Here is a 24,654-nt window from a genome sequence, read left to right as displayed (position 1 = left end):
CCAACAACATTTAGCAGATTTCTTGAAGTGCCAGTGACACAAACATAAGAATGTCACACTTAACACGTGTCCTGTTTAGACCAGAAAACAGTATGTCACAGCCTGAAATATCCAGCATAAACCAGCATGAAATCTGATGCTGGTCCAGGCCGGTTAGTGCTGGTTTAGCTAGTGGACCAGCATAGTCATGCTGTTCTCAAGCAAACCGGAGCTGGTGAAGCTGGTTCACCATTATTTATCAATGTCATCTGAAGTTTTGAAGAACGAAGTAAACATTCAAACTGGTGAAACATTTCAAAGGATTTTTCTTCTGTTTAAAAGGATCTGTACACAAATCAGTTAAAAAAAGCTTGTTTACTTTACAAAACAAAAACATTTAGATATAGGAAAACAAAGAAAAATGCCAAATAACAGCATAATCATGTCATTGTTCAATGACAGGGGTTATGAGAGGAGCTCTTTCTATGGGACATTGGATAGCAACTTAATAATGAAAGTTCACAATTAAAAATTGCTGTTTTTAAAGACTTTTTTGGGGAATTTGTGTCAAAATCCAGCTGTCAGTCAGTGATTCCAAAAGCTGTACATAAAAGGTGTTATTGCAGTCAGGAGCATGAAATATTGTAGTCAACAATGATAGCATGCACTTTCATCAATTGCTGAAAGAAAATCAATTCAACCAAAGTCAAGGGCCAAGAGCCCAACTAAAGGAATACTGATCACCATAATGATGACTTCAAACAGACTTCAACAACCTTTATACATGTACCATATGAAAGAAATAAAACCAAACAGGTTTATAACTAGTGAGCATGCTAAAGATGTTTAAGTTATGTTTAAGTATCCTCTGGTGAGATTGATTTTATTTGCAGTTAATTTAATCTAAGGCTGAGAGTCAGCTGTAGTTGTTGTGTTTCTGCTTGTCTCTTCTCTTTGTTCTGTTCTTGTTGTTCCTCTTATCTTCAGTATTTCTGCTTGTTAACCGCATGTGTCCAACAGCCAATCATCACTTGTAGAGTGAATCTAGTTTATTTCACTATTTCACGAACATTGCTTCAGTGTTACTTTAACTCTAGATTGGGACTATATGAAAACTGAACATTGATCGTTTAACACTGAGGATTTTACTGTGTACCAATAAACAATCTGCAACGTGTTTTTCCTTTATTAAATTATTTAAATTAATAGGATAATTATTTTGGTATTTTCTTTAACTATGAACACACACAAAACAAACGTGATATGTAACACATACATTAGTTTTGTTGTGGTCTTGCTGGGATCATACCAGCACTCAGAAGATAACATATGCTGGTCCAACAGCACACGCGCGATTCCCAAGCTGGTCCCAGCGTGCAAAACTAAAACTATCAATCAGCATCCCATACTGGGAACTAGCAAACCAGCATCTCATGTTGAGGACCAGAAAACCAGCAACCAGGATCCCATGTTGAGGACCAGAAAACCGGCAACCAGCATCTCATGTTGAGGACCAGAAAACCAGCAACCAGGATCCCATGTTGAGGACCAGAAAACCAGCAACCAGGATCCCATGTTGAGGACCAGAAAACCGGCAACCAGCATCTCATGTTGAGGACCAGAAAACCGGCAACCAGGATCCCATGTTGAGGACCAGAAAACCGGCAACCAGTATCCCATGTTGAGGACCAGAAAACCAGCAACCAGGATCCCATGTTGAGGACCAGAAAACCGGCAACCAGCATCTCATGTTGAGGACCAGAAAACCAGCAACCAGGATCCCATGTTGAGGACCAGAAAACCGGCAACCAGTATCCCATGTTGAGGACCAGAAAACCAGCAACCAGGATCCCATGTTGAGGACCAGAAAACCGGCAACCAGCATCTCATGTTGAGGACCAGAAAACCAGCAACCAGGATCCCATGTTGAGGACCAGAAAACCGGCAACCAGTATCCCATGTTGAGGACCAGAAAACCAGCAACCAGGATCCCATGTTGAGGACCAGAAAACCAGCAACCAGGATCCCATGTTGAGGACCAGAAAACCAGCAACCAGTATCCCATGTTGAGGACCAGAAAACCGGCAACCAGCATTTCATGTTGAGGACCAGCAAACCAGCAACCAGTATCCCAAGTTTAGGACCAGAAAACCAGCAACCAGTATCCCAAGTTTAGGACCAGAAAACCAGCAACCAGCATCTCATGTTGAGGACCAGCAAACCAGCAACCAGTATCCCAAGTTTAGGACCAGAAAACCAGCAACCAGTATCCCAAGTTTAGGACCAGAAAACCAGCAACCAGTATCCCAAGTTTAGGACCAGAAAACCAGCAACCAGGATCCCATGTTGAGGATTAGACAACCATCAACGAGCATCTCATGTTGTGGACCAGCAAACCAGCATCTCATGTTGAGGATCAGACAACCAGCATCCCATGTTGGGGACCAGCAAACCAGCAACCCATGCTCGTCCCAGCATGCAAAACATACCTCATGCTGGTGACCTGCAATGCTGGATTTTTCAACGGGGAGAGTATAATGTCTGAATGCATAGTATTTGAAAAATAGTAGGTGAAAAGTCCCCGGATGACCTACTACTTCCAGTGAGATACTGAAGTGCACATTCGATGGACACTTTACAATCCCATGAGGCCACGGGAGAGGATTTATGAAGGTCACATGACAGTAACAATGGCTGATGAAGTACGTCCGGAATTCATTCATAACCCACACACATTCATACTACATGAAGAACGTCCTTTTTTAATGGTGGAATGTAGTGCCTACAGATTTCAGAAGCAGCGCATGTCTTTCATCAGTGACTCTGCTTGCACAGCACCTTGCGTTCTTGCCTTTAGTAGGAGTGAGGCAGATGAGGACGGACAGTTAAAGAAATGAGAAGCACCGTCCTGATAATGCCGACATCGACAGCATAATCACCTGACCTCTGGCCCTCTCCTGATCCCTGAATACTGCTTTATCAGGTAATCATTCATATTCCTCGATCTGTATTAAATGTGAGGGATGTAATCAATCTCCATTTAGTTTTGAGCCTTTTCCCACTGAAATGCAATCACAAAAATCTACATCTTACAGTGTTTCTGAGAAAATTGACTGACATGGCTATGTTGTGATATTTAAAGAGTTTAAGCTCTTTTATTCTACAAGATAAACTTGCAGTACTTGAATTCTATGCAGTTTCATGGAACATGAGCTGAGATATAGTTGAATAATCTTCCCATCCCTTCCTTAAGCTCAGAGGTGTTTATTCCTCTTCCTGCAAAGTTGAGCTCCAACACACCAGCCTGGAAGTTATCAGTGATCCTAATGACCTTGATTAGCTGGTTCGGGTGTGTTTAATTAGGGCTGGAGATAAACTCAGCTGGAACGATTGGACGCCCCTGCCATAGCGCTTCCATTTGTAAATGTCAATTGTAGAAACTGCACTATTGAAGCATTAACAGATTTAAGATAGATTAAATAAACAGAATTAACATTTCTGAATGTGACTATGTATGACAACTGAACTGACTTCATGCTTTCTTTTTCAGATTTCAGAGAACCCAGAGGAAAAGAGGCAGTAGTCTGATGTAAGCCAGATTTTTAAAACCTGAACCGTTGGACCACTTGTAGTTATAATGACATCAGACTTCTGAAACTCATATTTTTAAAGGTTATAATGATTGTAATTTTTTTTCCCACTTTTACTTTTTAAAGAATGATCTTTTGTATATTTTTGTCATTGATTGTGTTAAACTATTAAATAAAAGAAAAGTTACTCAACTGCTGGACAGGCGTCATTTTTATTCAAGTCCCCCCCCCCCCCATGTACTTCTGAAGTGTAGTTGAAATATTGTTTCAGCATTAACTCTGGGTACATTGTTTTATGTTAACATTACATTTCAGTTTTATTTTCAATGTTTCAATAAAAGTGATTCTGAATCCAACAACAACAACATATGCCAATGATAAAGCAAGATAAACAGGAAAATAACATGTTGCAGGCATCCCATTCAATTAAAAAGAAAATTAGAATTAAAGTAAAAACATTAATAAATTTCATTAATGCATCCAGAGCACTCCAAATTAAATTTACAGAAAAAAATAAATAAATCCAGCGCACACCCACATCTACACAATCCACTTTACCAGTAACCAGAGATAATGGATGTTTTGTTTATAATTGTAACTCAAGGTTTGTGTCCTGCTGTGTGTGTAAATGCAATGGTTTTATTTGACTGTGTTCCTGCAGAATGGGGCTTTCGCAGAACACGAAGGTGATGCCCTGTCATTCGATGAGTGCATGCAGCTTCTGGCTGAGACTTTTCCGCTAGATGAGCCAGCTGAGGTAATTACGGGATATATATAACGCCTCACACCTCTTGGCAACACAACACCTATACATGTCACTGCACTTCAGTCTAATTGTCTATCTCTCTCTCTCTTCTCTGTTGTCTTTGCAGCCAGCTCCACCTTGCCTGGATGTCTCCGTTCCACCTTCCACAGATCTCATGATGCCTGCAAACATCCCAGCCTTTACCCAGAATCCTTTGCTGCCAGGCTCTCTGGATCAAGCCTGGATGGAGTTGCTCTCACTCCCAGAGTTGCAGGTATGAACCCTAAACCAGACCTCACTAACACCCTAGAGTCCGTCCAGGGAACAAAATAAAAATTATTTTTACATTGCAATTTAAAGCATATACTCTTATGTTCCAGTATCAAATAAGGGTGTGGCCAAAAGGCGAGGTATATTAATATGTCCAAGCAAATTTATACTTGTGTTTGGCTAGTGTTAGTTTTGGACCCTGCCTGGTCAGATAAGATGCCACCAGCTCTATAAACACTTTATAACATCTTAGATAAAAACCGTAATGTGCAATCTTAATGGGATGATTCACCCCATTATTTACTCACCCTCATGTCATTCTAAACCCATACGACTTTGGTTAATCTTCAAAATGCACATAAAGATATTTTTAATGAAACCTGAGATCTGTCCCTCAATTTAAAGTCCATTCCACCAAAGATCTGACACTTCAAAAAGTTCACAAAGACACTGCAAAAGTAATTAATGATGAACAGATTTAATGTTGGCTTTTATTCACGTATAAACCTTAATCAATGCAAATACACAGAGCACATCAAATCAAATTACAACCGTGCTCACTCTTTTACAATGTCTTTATGGACTTTTTGAAGTCCACTTTCAATGGAGGGATAAAAATCTCAGGTTTCATTTAAAAATATCTTCGTTTGGTTTTCAGAGATGAAAGTTTTATAGGAATGAAATGAGGGTGAGTAAAGGATGACAGATTTTTCATGTCTGGGTGAACTATCCCTTCAACATAAATTTCAGAGAGAGAGGGTGTGAGATACTTCGTGGTGTAATCTGGTTAATACCACCTGTGGTTTAGAAAGGTGCAATTAAACCCTGTCACTGAGCAACACCCAGATAACCCTCTCTGAGCTCATGCTGTGCTTTGACAGGCAGCTTGGGATATATACTTCATAAAGGTTTAAAGTAGGGTTGCCCTCGACTAAAGATTTTCTTCGACTAGTAGTTGTTCATTTAAGACATTTGTCGACTAATCGCGCGTTTATATTAACAAGCCATAAATCATAATAATGCGCCTATGTAAAATGGATAGCCTAATCAGCACTCAAATGCACACATAAGCTTGCCACAGCGCACCACCAAACGTAATGATTTTGAATGTGTCGTGAAAAAAACAGGAGACTGTCTAAACATTTTAATAATTTATTGGTAATGTTTTCTGTGTCAGTGGCGTTTGCAGAGATCAAGTCAACAATGCTGACTCGTCATCTCTGCAGTAGTGGACGCGCATATATGCACATTTCATAATATGTTAATTTAAAAGAAGACATTTCAAGCTTTCTATAGATATATTTCTCATGTCTGTGAAGCAAGTATACACTGCTTTTTGGTTCATTTATGTGATCGCACAACGTTTTGTTGTTATTGTGAGTTTAAAAAAATAAAAGTAGACCCTTTACAGTTTGCATTACTCCTATCTGTATGACCAAAAATGACGGAGTTAAATGCAAGTGATCGCGCCGGCGCCTGTATGTCATGCAGTAAGCGGCTCTCCACACAAACACGTATGCGCCTAATAGTAGCGCACATTTATCTAGGTGAGCATTAGAGTGTGCAGACTTGTAAAGTTGCTACTACTTACATGTTTCAAGTGATATGCCTTATTTGAGGTCCAAGAATGATAGGCGAATGTTCGGATTTGCGACTAACCGACTAATAAAACCTTAGTCGGCCAAGCCTCTTCTAGTCGACTATTAAGCGGCAGCCCTAGTTTAAAGTTAAGGTCTTTTCATATGACTCACGTCGACATTCCCCAATGCACTGAATTGGAGTGAAGCATCAAGTTACAACGTTACCTAGCCGATCAAGCGTAGAAACAATTAAGTTTAAGCAACTGTCACTGCCAATTTCCCAGACAATGGGCAAGAGTGTAACAATGCTTTGTTCCCAACTCATATTGTAAACCCAGTTTGTCTTATACAAGTCTTCACATTTGATTACGGTGTTGATATGCTTCTCTTTTGTATTTTTAGCAGTGTCTCAACATGCAGATGCAGGACACATTAAATATGGATGGATTTATAAAACTTTCCGGAGAAGCACAGAACCCAAGCTACAGCCAATATCTGCCCGGGATGGACCATCTCTCGTCCGCCCAGACCGAGGTGTGTCCTCCTGAATACGTCAACACCTATGATGGATCCTTCAGCAACATGGTGTCGCCCAACCTCAGCCAGATGAGTCTGAACGTCCCGGATGTGGGAGCCGAGTTCGGGCCTGAAGAGTTTAATGAGCTGTTTTATCCTGAGATGGAGGCAAAAGTGAACAGTTGCCCTCTCACATGCGACGGAGGACATATGGTCAACCAACTGGCCGAGATTGCCAACGATCCTCCTGTAAACCCCATGGATCTTCAAAGCTTTTCACCAGGAAACTTCAGCTCAGGAAAACCAGAACCAATGGTGGAATTCGCAGATTCTGATTCTGGCTTGTCGCTGGACTCCAGTCCTCACACGAGCTCCCCGGGGAAGTCCTTAAACGGAGATGAATCCTTCGGTTTTAGTGATTCCGACTCTGAAGAGATGGACGGTAGTCCGGGAAGCATGGAGTCCGATTACACCGAGATATTCCCGCTGGTTTACCTTACTGACGAAGCTCAGACGTCTCTCTCAGAGAAATCCTCCGCAGAGCAACAGGAGATGAAAGCAAAGAACCCAAAGACGGAGCCGGTGGAGGCCAGTGGCTTTTCCAAACCTCCCTTCACCAAAGACAAGCAGAAGAAGCGCTCTGAGGCCCGGCTCTCCCGTGATGAGCAGAGAGCAAAAGCCTTGCAGATCCCGTTGACCGTGGACATGATCATCAATCTGCCCGTGGATGACTTCAACGAGATGATGTCCAAGCACCAGCTCAACGAGGCCCAACTCGCCCTCATCCGAGACATCCGGCGCCGGGGCAAGAACAAGGTCGCCGCGCAAAACTGCCGCAAGCGGAAGATGGAGAACATCGTGGGCCTGGAGTACGAGCTGGACTCGCTGAAGGAGGAGAAGGACCGGCTGAAGAAGGAGAAGAGCGAGCGTAGCACCAGTCTGAGAGAGATGAAACAGCAGCTGAGTACCCTGTACCAAGAGGTCTTCGGTATGCTTCGAGACGAGCAAGGCAAGCCTTTCTCACCCAACGAATACTCCCTTCAGCACACCGCGGACGGCACCGTTTTCCTCGTTCCTCGCCTTAAAAAGACTCTCGTTAAGAACAACTAGCTCTGTTTTTCTTCTTTTCTCTCCTTCCACACTTGCTTCTGTTTTTTGGTACTGCTTTTCTCTTGCTAACACTGTGTCCTGACCAGGCATGACGCAATAAAGCAGAAAAGGCTCCTCCACGTCAGTGTGTTTGTGCTAACCAGCCACAGGACAGTTTGTCAATCAATTGGCTTTAATTTGTGCAGCATTGAGGTGGGTAGCTCCGCCCACGATGGAATCTCATTGGTCCACAAATGTGCTGCACATTAAACATCAACCATGTTCTGATTTTTGGTGCAGTTTAGTCGCATCTAGTGACGAGAACACCGTCGCCTCCAGAAACTTATCACACAACTGGTTAGGACACGGTGTAAGTTTTACGCAAAGGAAACAACTAAATAGGAGCGTATTTTGCTTATACATCAACTGTTGAAATGGCAGAACTATTATATACGTTTTGCGTATTCTACTTTCCTAATATTCTTAATCTCTGTTGGATTTTATACTTCTTTATATTTTCTCTGAGATTCTTTTACCTATATGGTTTGTAAATACATTTATACTTTATTTGCTATTGAGATAGGAACAAATGTATTGTACATAAATAGATCTTGTTTTAGTATGCTAAAAATGGTTATGATCATTTTAAGTCTGCACTTATGTCAGTTTTTATATCTTAATTTACTATTCTATTGCTATTTTATCTCTTGACTTTATGGCTTTATATTAAATAAATATTTAAACCAGTAAAGTCCAATGTGGTCTTGAATGGAAGTTGGTGTGTGATGACACGGTTGGTTTGATGACGGTCAACAAATGGAGCGAAAGAGGAAGTGGATATTAACAATCAGGAACAAGGAAGCAGAGTCGAAATCGATTAAGTCATCATATATAAAGTATCAAAAGAGGTGACCTATATATTTTAGAGAACAATGGCACAACATGTGTACTGCAAAAGTAATACTGTTCACTGTAAATTAAGACAAAACTATTTGTATCATGATGATGTAAAGGTGAAGAGTGAAAAATGGCTTTTGTCTGCAGATATTTTATCAGATGCAGTGACATTAGTCCAGTTTAAGTGTAGCTCAACAGTCCAAATACTGTGTGAGGCCGCTGTGTATTATCCGCCATTAAATCATAATCCATCGTCGAAGGTTTTGAGCTAAAATTGTTAGTTTTCTTTCCATTTTGGCTCACCACCAACACCGTGAAACACTACATGCTTACAACATCCACCACGATTCTTGAGATTTAACAAAACCATAAGCCTTTGAGGGTGAAAAGGCCATTTTTGTCCATTTCCCTCAACCAAACAGCCCCAATCTCCCAGTGTTATGCAACAGATCTGGACTGTTTGGCAGCGTCCCATGATAGACATGCCTTCATTAAAGCTATGCTGGACAAAGTGCACCAGTAAAGAGCAGTTGTTTGCACTGCCAGGCACTTTCGCCCACACACACACCACCTTTGAACACACCAAGCCCTCTCTTTCACACTACAGCGATTCTACATTGTCAGCAAGTCACGCAACACAAACAGGGTCAACCTGTTCAAAGCCTGTATGTACATCATAATGTAGGATCTTTACACTATCTACAGCTTAATGCATGATAAAAAAGGTTATAAATCTTCGAATGAATGCTTTTGTTCTTATGACAGCATTAAACTAGCATCTTATTAACAGACCCATCCTAGAGCCCATGGGTTATATGGTACAGTACACGATCGATTTCTCAAATCTGGTTGCTTGTTAAATGTTACAATTCTTGAGTTTAAAGAGTGTGAGCATGTGACTTTTCTAGGGCAACTGTATCTTAAACATTTACCAATGGTCATGACCTTAATTCAGGGTCAGGGGAACAAAGTCCCCATGACAGGTTTTGGAGACAGATAAGCAGTGTGTGAGAAGAAAAGGCTCTGCGCACACACAAAAACAACACAGAAAATTAAACATTCCCAGGGCGTTTCAAATGTTTTTATTAAACAGTCAACATTTGGCAATGCAATCACATATATTCATTACGACATTATGAGTGATGTCTTAAGACTATAAAACTTCTTAAGAAAATATTGTGTGAATATGTAGATATAAATATGGATTTACCCTGAATTACAAAACATCCCTCACACACACAAAAAAATACAGTATACTGTCATGTTATAAACATCCAGTGCCAGTGCATATTAATATTAACTGGCAAAATACTACAAAAAATTTCACAGTTCATGGAAGTTCCTGTCAAGTGACGGAGATTCCTGTAAGTGAATGAATATTCAGCGAAAATGTCCTCACTCGTACATCAGTGAATGAATCTCATAAAAATAAGCCGGGTCACATTCCACCCCTAACTCAATACCCTGAAAGCTGCCAGTCAGAAATTTGCTAATTCTTTAAATTAATTATTAATTAGATTTACAGCACAGCGGTCACATTTATTACCCTTGTACAGTGAATTTCTGCAGTCAAAATGCAGTCATGAATCGCTACACTATTGACGTGTGCAGAAATCTTGGTGGCATTCTGTGGCCAAAAAAACAAAGGGTCAAGGGTCTATTATTGATATTGTCTGAAGTCACTTTCAAACCGGGCAGATTTCTCTTGGGCATCACAGTGAATCCCCGTGACAACTTCAAGCCGTTGTGAAATCTGCGTGGGTACATGTTTCACCATTAAAAAAACTTCCATTGGTGTGGATTCCTACTGACATGACTGGATCGCCCACGAAAATCCACTGAACAATTGTAAATGTGGCCGCACCTTAATATTTAGTTCTATTATACTACTAAAAGTACCACACAAAAAAAACAGCTTAAGTCAATGGCAACACACAATAAATACATATTTTGTACATTTATAATATACTAGAATGTTTTATTTCACACTAAAGTATTTAGAATTTGACTTTTTTTTGCATTATAGTAATGAGAACTGTCACATTGCATTGACTTGGCTTAATTTTCTTTACTCAGAATATAATTTGATATATATGATATCAAAAAAACAAAAATCTTCTTTTGATTGTAAGGTGAAATAAGACCCCAGGTTTGTGAGATTCATCCACACACCATGGTCTACACTTGAGCCCAATGTGGTTTCTGAATCTCTCGGTGGGACTATGAGAGGATCTCTTTATCAAATCACCATATATCTTGCACGTATTAATCTTACCCATCCAGAACCGTCGCTGAAAAGACTTTCAGACACTTACTGTAGACCGGGCGCTGCTTTTCCCATCTGTAAATTAAGCAGAAGAGTTACTCTTACCTTCCTCGTCTTCTGTCTGCCTCAAACCCTCATCCTCACGCTAGCATTGGCTCTCCGCTAGCCTTGGCTCTCCGCTAGCCTTGGCTCTCCGCTAGCATTGGCTCTCCGCTAGCCCTCCTCCTGTCCAAAACAGACGCTAGACACACTGGTCCAGTGGAGGCTGTCCTGTTGTCAGTTCGTCTGTCTCGGCCTGAAGGCCTTTCTACTCTCATACACAACAACATCACGCGCTCAGGACAGCTGCACTCGCTTTCAGACTCAATGACGCACTAAACTTCATTATTACTAGAGCACAACTTTATTTCAACTGGTTTCTTTTTTTCAAATGTCAAAATAGTTAAACAATCTAGACTTGGGTCTTTACAGGTTTGACATGTTACATGCCCTCAGATCTGATAAAGTCTACTCTGTTTATCATTCAGAGATAAACAACACATGTACTGTATGCTCACAATATATAAAAATACACGTTACACTGTCTTCAAATCAAAAAATTAAAAGCCCTCCAAATAATATACTCAAGGCCACAACATATTGCATACTCACAACATATCATTTTGAACTACTCTGACTACAGTGTTTGATAACATAATATTTTTTCCACTCTCAAAAACGCTCAAAAAAAAAAGAAAAAGAAAAAACATTCACAAAGGATTGAGGGTAAGAGATAAGCACAAAGAAAATTCGAGCGGGTGAAATGCAGCAGTAAGGAATGTACAGTACATACACTAACTAACACACGCTACTCTCGCGCGGCCAACGTTAAACACACACCGCTGCGGAAAGAGCTATAACTGGCAGATCTTGGCCCTCAGTAATCTTTCCTCTCATCTCTCCTCATCACCATCTAACTCTGGATCTGAAGCCTGTTGAACACACACACGGTAAAACATCACAAGTCATCATCCTGTGGTACACTTCTGTGGAGTCTGTGGCTGCGTCCGAATATGCCAGCTTTCATACTGTATAGTGGGCTAAACAACAGTCTGGATTCAGCCGACGGAATCACGGAATCCACTCATTAAAACGGAATTTCCTGTGTGACACGGAATGTCACGGAATTTGAATAAATAAAAAGGTCAGTGCATTTAAATCAGATAGTTGATATAAACTAGTGTCTGTGAATATTAAACCACAAAAACACTATTTAAATATGAGTCCTGCATGTCTAATTTTAGCACACACACACTGAAGCACGCTGTGTTCTCAGCCTCTGACACCTCACTATATGAATGCATGAACTTCATCTCCAGAGTCACTTCACCAGCATTTTACCGTTTCATTTGAGAACAACTATCGTCATACAAACACAGAGACTCTTTCCAGCAACCCGTCAAAATAAAAGTTTGGGTTAACTTGAAGAAATTGTGACTTATATTATATATTATATAATATATTACTGCGGTACAGTAGAATTTAGCTACGTCTCAATGTGATAATAATACTAACACTAACAACAACAACAAATGAATACAACAAATTTTCTTCCATTTTGTAATTTTAACAGTAAAGTTCTGTTGTGCAGCACTTTCTTTGACAAAAAAAAGTTTGGTTCATTTCAGATGATTAAAAAATAAATTATTGTTTTATGGCGTAATTTGATTGCCAAAAAAAATTATAAATAAATATTATTAAATAAATGATAATAATAATAAATGTTGTTGTTTTTATGAATTCAGTTATTTAGATGCTTTTAGATTATTAAAATGTAATTAAACCATTAAAATGGAATCCAGAAATCTTAAAACAGAAAACACAGAATTTGTTCAAATTAAAACGGAATTTGAGATTTTTTTTTTAAACGTATTTTAATAGGACACTAAAATTGTAACTTTTGTTAAACTTTTAAATTGTATAAGTTTCATGATTTAAATTGATTAGACATGCTTTTTGATTACAAAATATTTTGTAGTCCAAAAAAATGTAAACGGAAAAAAACGAAAAAGTAAAAAAAAAAAAAAAAAAAAAAAACGGAATTCAGAAAAATATCAAACGGAATTTGTGATACAATAAAAATGATAGGGTCTTAAGTCCGCCAACAGAGTAGTATGTTCGAATACTATTGAAAAACGATCATATGATCAGAATCTCATCTGGACACTGGAGAGGATTTGAGAATGGAGGATCATGGCAGATGAAGTACGTCCGAATTGAATTCATACTACACACATTCATACTATATAGAACATACTTTTTTTTAACAGCCGTGAATTAAGTTTCAAACCGGATGTAGCACCTACTATACAGTATGTGATTCGGGACGCAGCGTGTGTCGGCGCTGAACTTACCACAGATAAGCTGGTGTGTTAATATCTCCTGGAGTTATACCCGCCGCCTCCTCCACCAGAGCCATATCCACCTGAGCACAACAGTGCAGAGGGTCAGGCCAAAACACAGTGAGATGGATATATATATATATACATATCTATACGCTATTTACCTCCATAAGGTCCTGAGTTCCTTCCTCCGAAGTTATTTCCCTTCATGGGGCCGTAGTTGGACTGTTGTCCTCCGTAATTCCCGAAATCATTGTAGTTTCCTCCTCCTCCTCCTCCTCCTCCACCACCACTGCCACCAAAGTTACCTGTGATGAAGGTGCAACAGCACAACTAATCTGAATAAGCCACAGTGAAGATCATTTCAATGCACATTTATGATTCTACTATATACATTTTTTTTATTCTATGAGTATTTTACCATTTTTTAATTATTCAGAAAAGATGCATTAAATCAATCAAAAGCGACAGTAAAGACTTGCATTACATTATTACAAAAAAATAGGTCGCATAAATGCTGTTAACTTTCTATTCATCAAAAGAAACACGAAAACATAACGCTGCACAACTGATAGTACAACATTTACTAACACTGATAATAATCATAAATGTTTTTTTGAGCATCAAATCATCATATTGGAATGATCTCTGAAGGATCATGTGACACTGAAGGCTTTGATCACAGGAATAAATTGTTAACAGTATAAAAAAAAAGTTCATTTTAAATTGTAGTATTTCACAATATTACTGTTTTTGCAGTATTTTTGACGCAGCCTTTGAGAGCAAACGAGACATCAGAAACATGATTAAAAATCGTACTGACTCCAAACATTAGAACGCTAGTGTATTTTTTATCATTTGTTTCAATTAAATGATTCGTCGGTCCATGTCATCACAAAAAAAGCTCATCTTTAGTCAGAATATAACATGTTGCTCCGCCTCTAAAACGACTTCCATTGTACGATGACATCACCGAGCCCTCTTGTTTAGCCCCTCCCCCCAACCACCTGTCAAGTGTTTGTCTTAGCTTTAACGATAATGTACCTCCAAAATTCCTGCCATCATTGTAGTTGTCATATCCTCCAAATCCTCCTCCGCCTTGGTTACCGTATCCAGGACCTCCGCCGTACCCCCCGCGACCCCCTCCACCGCCAGAACCTCCTCCATAGTTATTATTCCCTGCCGTCGCAAACACAGCACACACCGGCACTTCAGTGATCATCCTCTCAGTCTGGCTCTCGGGGAAGGTGACTGACTGGTTGATTGGGATAAGTTAGCACTTCATTTGGATTGAGACTTCATTTGTACCACTTCCTTGGTTTTTTATCACTTCATAAAATATATGAAGAGTTCAGATGCAAAAGCCTCTAAGTGCCATCTGAAATTTTCTTCTGGAAAGATCATTTTTATCAAGCTTGTATATTTAAGTTCAGTAATTTCACTTAAATGGCAATGGAAATTACCTATTAATTGCCATTTAAGTGAAATTACTGAACTTAAATATACGAGCTTGATAAAAATGATCATTCCAGAAGAAAATTTCACATGACACTTAGAGGCTTTTGCATCTTAACTCTTTATATATACTTTTTAAATATAAAATATACTTTTTCAGCTTTGAACATTTTCTTTTGCTTTTTCTGGTCAACATTGGTGCAAATCTGGCAAAAATGAACAGCAAGTTTACTGCAAATAAACACGCGTCATGCGTTCAATTTGGACTTTTATTTTTCTTTTGTATTTGGTTATTTCCTGTTTTCAGTTGCCGTTTTATAGTCGTCTTGTAGTTTTGCTGTTGATTTTCCCATTATCGTTCCCAGTAGAGCTGGGCGATATAACGATATTATCATATATCAACAGTGTCTCGCAAGTACGATCAGAAGATCATCGACGATATCGGGAAAAATGACAAACATATTTCACATATTTATTCACATGCAAAAGCATGAGTTCAATATTTTCTATAGATTATTAGTTAGTAGGGTTAGGAATAGAAAATCTATTCCAATTCTGGCATCAGATAGGCCTACTTAAGGTCAGGAATCGGGTATTTGTGATCAAATTAACATTTCGATTTTGCTTATCGATTCCTGTGTGCACATTTTAATGCAATTTTAAGCCATTCTTTAAAGCAACACTGAATAGCTAAACCTGCTGCCACCTGTCATCAATTTTAATCAAAGAACAAAAGAAAAGGAAAAGCACTTATCTTGACAGAATAACTTTTGTAACTTAAAGTAGCCTGATCTGTGTTTTAATTACCTGACTGCTCTAACGGCAACGTGTGTCTGTGTATGCGACTGTGCTTCCTGTCAAACATCATTTATCCTTACTTTCAGAACTTAGTCAAATATTTTTTCTTTATTACACATCTTTATTTGATGTTTTGTATTGTACCTAAGATGATGTTGCTATTAATTTTTATGCGATTTTTTTTTCCAGGCGAAAGAATTTAACCGTATCCTATAAATTTGGAATAGCAGTATTATCTCCCATTTTAAAAATAATGTATTTATTTATTCATTATTTTATTTTGGCCTGCAGTCTAATAAAAGTTCATCAGAACAAAATGGTAACAGCCTATGCAACAGCAGCTGTTTCTGAATATTAATTTAAATAGTGTACATAATAAAAAAACAAAACAAAAAAAATAAAAAAAAATCACAAAGTATGTCCATTGTAATTAAAATGATATATACACATTATAGCTTGAATACAAGTTTTAAAACAGTGCTATACGTTATAATTAAGTAAATTAAACTTATCACCGTGAAATGCATCTACTCAGGCAATAACGGCAAAAAGAAAGAGAAACATGGGTTTCATTCTAATCACCAAATTTGGTTCTGTTCAATTGTATTAAATTGTTCTTCTCACAAAACGAAATTAATTTCAAACACAAATTCGATAAGAACAGTGTGGAAATGTTCAGCAACACTAACACAACAGCGAAGCTAATGTTTCATGTTAGTTTAAGCTCAAACTAACCAAAGTAAAACCTTTAACATTTCAATGATTACATTAAACTAACTAAATCAAAGGTTATCATTATATAACTCAACATGCATGTTGTATCCGGCCGCGGGCGGGGCTCGAGTAGACGATATAATCGGATAATAGATTATTTTTTAAGGCGATTATTGATCAAATATTTGTATTGATATGAAAATAGCCCAGGTGTTTCTAGTTTTCTAGCGTATAAATACACCAATGTTTTCCTTTACTGTGTTTTGTCAGTTGTTGTTGCTGGATTTGTTCCACGTCTGTGTTCCTGTTTTTTGGTCATGTTCATATTTCGTGTTTTTGTTTCATTTAAATTACCTTTTTGTTAAGCTCTTTTCACTTATTAAAACCCTTGCACTTTGAGCCACTAGCTTCAGCCTGGCCTTTCCCTGTTTGTTACAACACGTTTTATCAGAGAGTCAGATTTTTTGCTTATTGATCATGTGAGTGTCATGATACTGTCCCCACCAAATCCGTTGTATCCGTCTCCTCCGTATCCACCCCGGCCTCCTCCTCCTCCGTACCCTCCTGTAAAAGATACAGGGTTCAGTGTGTTTAGTGTTATTCACACCTGAGGTCGTGCTCTACACACTCCCACACAGGATCAGATGTACAGTATCACATGTCATCTCACCTCTGCCAAAGTTGTCACCTCCGAAGTTTCCTCCTCTGTTCATGAAATTATCTCCACCTCCACCCCCACCGCCACCGCGATCTGAGGACGCATCCGGCACAGCACGTTATATATGATTAACAATAACCACATGCAATGCTTGGAATATTACAGTAACAATTTATCATGAACCTTTCAAAATGTCTATTTCTATTAGACATGCTACTTACATCTCTGATTGGATCCAGACTGCATCTCCTGCTTTGGAAGGGCTTTTCTTACTTCACAGTTATGAGAGTTGATTGTGTGATATTTTTGTGCTGATGAAAAGGGGAAAAAAATCATTTTAAAAAGGCAAAACAAAGATCTGTTTGCTCAGCTACTGTATAAAACCTGTAAGAACGGGTATTTCCTGACATAACATGGGTAGTTGACACAGCATGTTTGTGAACTTTTATACAGTTATGGCCAAAATTATCGACGTACAAGTTCGATTAAACACTCAAAATATGAAGACAATATTTTAGGCTTTTTGAATAATTTAAATATGAAGAAAGAACAAAACACTAAACTTGGTTAAGGTATTTATCATTTTAGGAAATTATGTGCCAAAAAAAACATTTTTTTATTTTAGCATGCAAGACAACAACATCAAATGAAACACAGAATAAAGATCACAGGGAAAAGCTTACACTGACTGCAACATCATCAGTTATATTTAGCTGATTCTCTCGTTTTTGCATGTGTTCATAATTACGGTAACACTTTAGAATAAGGTCTCATTTTATAACATTAGTTAATGTATTAACTAACATGAACTAACAATGAGCAATACATTTGTTACAGTACTTATTTAATCTTTGCTAATAAAAATACAGTTCATTGTCATTCATGTGAACTGTACACATGAATGTCCTGGGTTGGTGATGTCACTAACCCGGGAGGAATGTCGTGTAGTCTCTACCAGCCGTTTGTTGTAGTCCTTAAAAAACGATTTCTTTAAAGGGCAACTAAACCCTAAACCAACTTTTTTTAACAGGGCTTTATTAGTGCTGTTCATTGATTTGAGTAGGTCTCATTTTATAACATTAGTTAATGTATTAACTAACATGAACTAACAATGAGCAATACATTTGTTACAGTATTTATTTAATCTTTGTTAATAAAAATACAGTTCATTGTCATTCATGTTAGATCATGGTGTATTAACTAATGCTAACAAATACAACTTTTGATTTTAATAATGCATTAGTAAATACTGAAATTAACATTAATAAATGCTGCAGAAGTGCAGTTCATCATTAGTTCATGCTAACTAATGAAACGTTATTGTTAAGTGTTTCCATAATTTCTTTTTATGGCAGCCTGGCCAAAAATTGTGTCACAAGTAACACAATAATCACCAAGTACAACTACACAAGAGCTTACAAAATCTTTAACACATTTTTAATAATATTTGAGTAAAGAGTGATCCGCACATCACTTTTGGCCACTACTGTACATCAACATGAAGATTTTAGCTAAAAATACATTGAATTTTTAGGGAACATGTTTATTCTAGTGTATTATTGAGTTTTAATTTTAACCACTTTTTTTGCAATCACTTAAATAGTATTTTGCAAAAATTGTAATAAGTACAAATAGTCCATGTAATATATCAATCAACGGCAGTTCATATAAGCTGCATAATTAAAAAACAATCAGCACAATGCTGTTTTAATAGTTTTAGATGCACTAATTTACCCATAAACTATTGATTCTGTCAGTCAGTCAGTGTGTGACTAGCAGATGAAAGTAAATGATTTCCATCTAAACTCACCAACAATTTTATCCACAGTATCATGATCATCGAAGGTGACGAAGCAGAATCCTCTCTTTTTCCCAGTCGAACGCTCCTCCATTATGTCGATGGTCTCGATCTTCCCGAACGGCTCAAAGTACTCCCGGATGTGATACTCCTCTGTGTCTTCCTTGATTCCCCCCACAAAGATCTTCTTCACTGTCAGATGGGCTCCGGGTCTATTAGAGTCCTGCATAATCAAAGTGCATTCATTTATAGTAGAATCGTGATTTCTGAAGGATCATGTGACGCCGCAGCCTGGAGTAATCGCTGATGTAAATTCAGCTTTGCATCACAGAAATAAATTAGGCTATATTTTGAAGTATATTCAAATAGAAAACCAATATTTTAAATTGTAATAATATTTCACAATATTACTGTTTTTTCCATATTTTTGATCAAATGAATGCAGCCTTGATGAGCAGAAGAGACTTCTGACCGGTACTTTTGATCGGTACTTTTCATCTTAATTAAAGATATCTTAAAGGTCATATGATGCTTTTTAATGTTTTTCTTTTCCTTTAGTGTGTAATGTATCTGTTCCTGCATATATGAGATCTGTAAAGTTATAAAGCTCATAGTCTCCCACAATGGGATTTATTCTAACATAAACACTGATCCAGACCTGCCTAAAACCCTCGATCCAAGTTCAGATTTACCAAACCTCTGCAAACGTCCACATCTCAATGTGAAATATTAGCTGTGTGTTTACTGCTGCTTCAGAAGCTGAAGCTCACCATCATGGTAAGGGTCACATTTCTGATACGCTTGAGAAGTCTGGCCAATCACAACGCACTGAGTCTGCTGGCCAATCAGAGCACTCTGAGCTGTTCAGGAGGAGGGGCTTTGTATAAATCAGAGTGTTTCAGACAGACTGACAATAGAGGTGCTGCAATAATGGAGTGTGTGAAAAATAATGTGCTTTTTTTAATGTAAACCCTAACGCTCAAAATGATCTTCAATTCAGACTTTCTTTCTCAGAATTCTAATACTTTTTCAAATTGATTTGTCAAATTAATTTCAATGGACAAAATAAAATAAAAACTTTTTGAGAGTAATTAAAACTCAAAAAAGCCTCAAAAAACCATAAAGAAACAAAATATAATTATATAAAATATATTTATAGTGCAATTCAGACTTTCTTTCTCAGAGCTGTGAGTTTCTGGCTTTATTTCTGGCAATTCAGAGTTTATTTCTTGCGATTTTGAGTCAGCATCTTGCAATTCTGAATTTCGAGTTAAACTCAAAATCACTAGAGATTAACTCTGAAGTGCAAGAAATAAAGTCAGAATTGTATTCAAAACTCACAATTCAGAGAAAGAAGTCTAAACTGCAAGAAATGAACTCATAATTGAGAGAAATTATATACTCCATGTGCAGCTCAATGTTTTACAGGAGTGGTATAATGCCCTTTTCACAAGATGTAAAATAAGTCTCTGATGTCCCCAGAGTGTGTATGTGAAGTTTTAGCTCAAAATACCCCACAGATATTTGTATATAGCATGTTAAAATTGTCACTTTTTGAGGGTGAGCAAAAACGCACCGTTTTGTGTCTGTCCCTTTAAATGCAAATGAGCTGATGCTCCTGGCACAGGGGGCGGAGCTTCAGGAGCTTGTCTCCTTTTACCTCACACAGACACGCACTGAAAATGTCAATGTTTATGTTCAAACCGGAGTCAGACAATGATGGAGAGACTCAAGAAGAAGTGACAACATGTAGAAGCAACAGGACATTTCTGAATGTTTAGTTGAATTAATGTAGCTTATGTGTAGTTATCTTCTAGTCATTGATTAGCATATTTTGTCTTGATAATCTATAAATCACGCCCCCGGGGGCGGGGTTTATGTAAATTTTAGGGTTGGTGATGTCACTAACCCGGGAGGAATGTCGTGTAGTCTCTACCAGCCGTTTGTTGTAGTCCTTAAAAAACGATTTCTTTAAAGGGTAACTAAACCCTAAACCAACTTTTTTTAACGGGGCTTTATTAGTGCTGTTCATTGATTCGAGTAACTTTTTGACATTTGGGTATAAAGTGTTTTAATTCTACAATATATGGTGTAAAAACATCTGAGTGCTGCCCTCTTCAGGTTGAACGGTGGCTACTGCAGTTGAATTTTCCCATTGGATGTTTGCGGTACTGCGTGACGTAAGCAGGTTCCAGCTCACCACGCCCTCGGTACGAGCTAACACGCATAGTATTGCATCAGTTAGGATAGCTTCAAGTTAACGAAGATTTATCTGTATTTAGTACAGTGGTCAGGAGGGTACGTAGATGTAGTGTTGCTGGTTGCAACAGCACTGATGGACTGCATAGCTTTCCAGCAGACTTGGAAATTAGGCGTCAGTGGTTGCCGCCTGCTTCTCCAACCCAATAGAGGTGGAAATGGGCTTCTCCACACAGCTTTGCTTTGAAAAGTGAAAAAAGTGAAATCATAATCAACCACCCCTTTAAGTGAATGTAACCGTACCTCTCGGGAAACGGCCCGTTTGGGCTCAACGACGCGACCGTCCACTTTGTGTGGCCGAGCTGCCATTGCAGCGTCAACCTCCACGCCACAGGAGTACGTCACGAAGCCGAAACCTCGCGAGCGCTTGTTTGCTGGATCTCTCATTACCTGAGGAAAGAAAAAAATCAATGATTATATCATCAATATCAGTGGTTTTGTTGCTGTTATTATTAGTGGTATTTCTATACACCCTTTTTGCGAGTCACGGCGTTCGCTGGAGGCAAAACAAAGGAAAAACTGGAGGTGGCCGATACAAACCAGCACAGATTCAGCTACATAAGGAGATTCACATTTTAGTTACTCCAACTGAGCTCCACCCACAAAAAAGGTCACCATGTTTACTAACTGAAAAGGGGTCTATATATGCATTATTAACTCATACACGGAACTGTTGGATGCTTGATTCTGATTGGCTGACAGACATTCTAAGTTGTTGATTCATTAAGCTGGTTAGTAGATTAATTAAAAGGTTTGTATGCGTGAATATCAGCATGACCCATTTTCAATAATTCAAAGGTCCATTGTTAATAAATATTTATTTAAAAAAAAAACACTATGTAGGCACCATACGTTACAGCAGCTATGTTTCAATCAACCTATTTTTATGCAAATTTCTGAATATTGCATATAAAATAAAATAAAAAACACAGTGTGGAAATGCCAAGATGCACACACACAAATACAAATTTAAAAAATGTGCATGCAAAAAACTGACTTGAGGCAGATATTTTTTTTATCTGATAAGAAGATATAGGCACAAACTGTGATGGAAATGCATTTGCAGAATAAATCCGTCTATGTGCAAAAAGAAAAAAAAAGAATCATGTGACTGCCTCAACAGATCATGTGATCAGAAAAATGGTGGAGAGAGAGAGAGAGAGAGAGAGAGAGAGAGAGGGGTATGTTTGGATGGACGACGAGGTCTGAACATTTTTAAACCTCCTTTTTGAAAAAGAAGTGACTTCATTGCTTGATGGAAAACAATTCATTTATGATGGAGGATAAAAGAGCCACAGTGGTATTCCTCGATTGTTGCAACTTCCATTTTTACTACAGATATTTTGCACCAATTTCCCAACTTTGGATGGAAACATAGCTAGTGATAGTGTGAGATGGTATTATGGTAATTCAGTGAATGATTACTATATTCATATACCATGGCATGATACTCCAAGATGCTTTGGAGATGAACCTGGTACTTTTTTTTTCTTCTTCATTGTTTTTAATTGAAATAATTGGGATTGCATCTGCTGCAGACGCATTTCAAAGTGAATGCATTTAGTCACTAAAGCGAAACTGAAAAGCACGTGATCTGACGGCCACTCACCACACAGTCTGTGAGTTTGCCCCATTGCTCAAAGTGAGCTCGTAAACTGTCCTCTGTGGTCTCGAAACTCAGTCCACCAATAAACAGCTTCCTGAGCTGCTCCGGCTCCTTACTGACTCGACCCTGTTCACATAAAACACACAGGTACATATCAGACTTGTTATCTTCAACCTTTGCCTTTTTACAAATATGCGTCATTAGACAGATAACTGGCCCTTTACGATGAATAAATGCTGTAAAACTATTAAATTAAGTGTTTAAAGCTGATAATGACATGCGTTCACTGAATGTATGGGTGTTGTTGGTTTTGGCACATTAAGGCTAATTTAATATTCATTAGATTGAGTGACATAAGCCCACCAATCCCTCCTAATTGGCTGAAAGAGTGACTTTGAAATGTGGGCTATTGTCAGTTAGCCAATTAACTTATCTTACTAAGGCTTGACTCATGAATATTAATTGAGCACGTGATTGGACGATCCAAAAGATCACCTCGCAACGTCAACGTAACCTTGTTAATATTCATTAGCTAACCCTACACCACAGTGTTGCCAACTTAGCGCCTTTGTCGCTATTTTTAGCGACTTTTCAGACCCCTTCAGCGACAATTTTTCAAAAAAGCGACTAGCGACTAATCTAGCTACTTTTTGAACAAACCTCAGTAACCTCCAAATGTTGCCAGCATGAGTCCTGCGAGCGCGAGGTTTGCTTTCTCCTTGCCGTCACACACCTCTCTCTGCGTCTACCCTGTTCTGTGAATGGCTGAGGGCAGCAGCACGGCAGCTAACAGACGTGAATGAGCAGTGTTGTTTCCACGGATGGACTTATCACTTATCTTTTGTTTATATTTAAAGTATTTAGTTTGAACATTTTATTTTCCTTTCTTTTCTTGTGCTTATTACTTGTAATACTCACTATCACAGTGCTTTAGTTCAGTTCCCGAACTCTCTCAGTTCAGATAATTTTACACATATAAAAAATAGTCATTCAATAGCTACTCGTTCTATTGTCTGACAAAAAAATATAGTAAATGAGAACAGCTTTATTGGACATTCGGCTATATAGCCTATATTATATTATATTATATTATTTTATATTATATTATATTATATTATATATTAAAATATAGTATGTAGGCATGATTTTAATGAGAAAAAACATTAGGCAGGCAGAACGAAAGTACGCCGCGATGACGTCATGAATATGCTAATTGACGTATGACGTCATCTAGCGACATTTAGCTACTTTTAGGGGAGGCGTTAGCTACTTTCCTTTGAAAATAGTTGGCAACACTGCTACACCATAGTAAGATTAGTATTTCGGCCGGTGGCAGAAGGTTTCAATGGCATTACATCTAAAGGAATAGAGTAGCTATGTTGTGTACACGAAGATCAAAGATTACACGCGCATTCTTCCGAGATAAAGACTAAATTCAGGAGGTGACGGTTGGAAATGAACCGGAGGCGGAGGAGGAGCGTCTAGAACATTCCTTGCCAACGAGTTCACGCGCCATTTTAGATTTCTTTTTCGTGTTTCCTCCATATTGTTAGAGATAATATTACAATTATACATTAAATTATTGTATGTGTATTTCATACGGTCATGTTTGCAAAACAACAGGCTCAATATTCCGTTGACGAAAGTCGACAACCCCCTCCCTAACCAAAACATTAGCAGCACGTTAAAAATTGAACCACGAGTTCATGCCTGGCACGGGTTTGGTGTTTAAGACAGTAACTGTAACACCAAGAGTTTCGTGTTTCGTTTGAAAATAGTAATATATCCGTCTTAACAGTATGCTTTCAGTCTCTGCTCTGCTCTCGGCCAGAGACACACGGCTGGGTCAACATGACAGCAGCAGAATGCACCATTAACACCAAAGCACTCTAATAAACTCACATAAGATATGTATTATTATGAATTCTCCACACTCCATATAATAACAGGAATATTGATAAATTTGTACCTCCATGCTGCAGTTTTTGCGCCCCCTCGGTCTCTGCACGCCACGCGGAATAAAGCGCTGGTGTAATGACACACTTCGGCCATT

The 24,654-nt window shown here is 38.3% G+C and overlaps 2 protein-coding genes across 5 annotated transcripts in view; one reads left to right on the top strand and one right to left on the bottom strand.

The window, feature by feature from the left end:
- The window catches only part of nfe2l2a (nfe2 like bZIP transcription factor 2a), a 20,233-nt gene extending 9,447 nt beyond the window's left edge, over window positions 1-10,786 (top strand). The window contains exons 3-5 of one of the 2 annotated variants that reach the window (XM_081369521.1): window positions 4,231-4,326; window positions 4,442-4,588; window positions 6,567-10,786. In XM_081369521.1, the coding sequence (XP_081225647.1) occupies window positions 4,231-4,326; window positions 4,442-4,588; window positions 6,567-7,790 (1,467 nt within the window). In that variant the 3' untranslated portion in view covers window positions 7,791-10,786. The remainder of the gene's footprint in view (window positions 1-4,230; window positions 4,327-4,441; window positions 4,589-6,566) is intronic. The other variant, XM_081369522.1, reaches the window with a different exon arrangement.
- hnrnpa3 (heterogeneous nuclear ribonucleoprotein A3) lies at window positions 9,734-24,654 on the bottom strand. 3 transcript variants are annotated; one of them, XM_081369526.1, is made up of 12 exons: window positions 24,571-24,654; window positions 22,605-22,727; window positions 21,239-21,385; window positions 18,749-18,959; window positions 17,160-17,249; window positions 16,951-17,031; window positions 16,785-16,844; window positions 14,472-14,492; window positions 14,358-14,402; window positions 13,478-13,621; window positions 13,326-13,396; window positions 9,734-11,903 (listed from the first exon to the last, which is right to left on the bottom strand). In XM_081369526.1, the coding sequence occupies exons 1-11, from the start codon at window positions 24,574-24,576 to the stop codon at window positions 13,344-13,346; spliced, it is 981 nt and encodes a 326-aa protein (XP_081225652.1). In that variant the 5' UTR covers window positions 24,577-24,654; the 3' UTR covers window positions 9,734-11,903; window positions 13,326-13,343. The 3 variants fall into 3 exon arrangements, with proteins under 3 accessions (XP_081225652.1, XP_081225650.1, XP_081225651.1); XM_081369524.1 differs by having other exon boundaries at window positions 14,358-14,492; XM_081369525.1 differs by having other exon boundaries at window positions 9,734-11,007; window positions 14,358-14,492.

The sequence above is a fragment of the Scardinius erythrophthalmus genome, assembly GCF_964197995.2.
Source record: "Scardinius erythrophthalmus genome assembly, chromosome: 6".
In the NCBI taxonomy this organism is placed as follows: Eukaryota; Metazoa; Chordata; class Actinopteri; order Cypriniformes; family Leuciscidae; genus Scardinius; species Scardinius erythrophthalmus.
Note: the sequence above shows the minus strand (reverse complement) of the source record. Positions and strands in the feature narration are given on the sequence as shown.

Coding starts and splice junctions, on each gene's coding strand:
- hnrnpa3 (XM_081369524.1), bottom strand. Junction 17,250..18,748: donor TACTGTGGATAAAATTGTTG/GTGAGTTTAGAT, acceptor CCTTTTCATCAG/CACAAAAATATCACACAATC. Junction 13,397..13,477: donor GAACTCAGGACCTTATGGAG/GTAAATAGCGTA, acceptor TGTTGTGCTCAG/GTGGATATGGCTCTGGTGGA.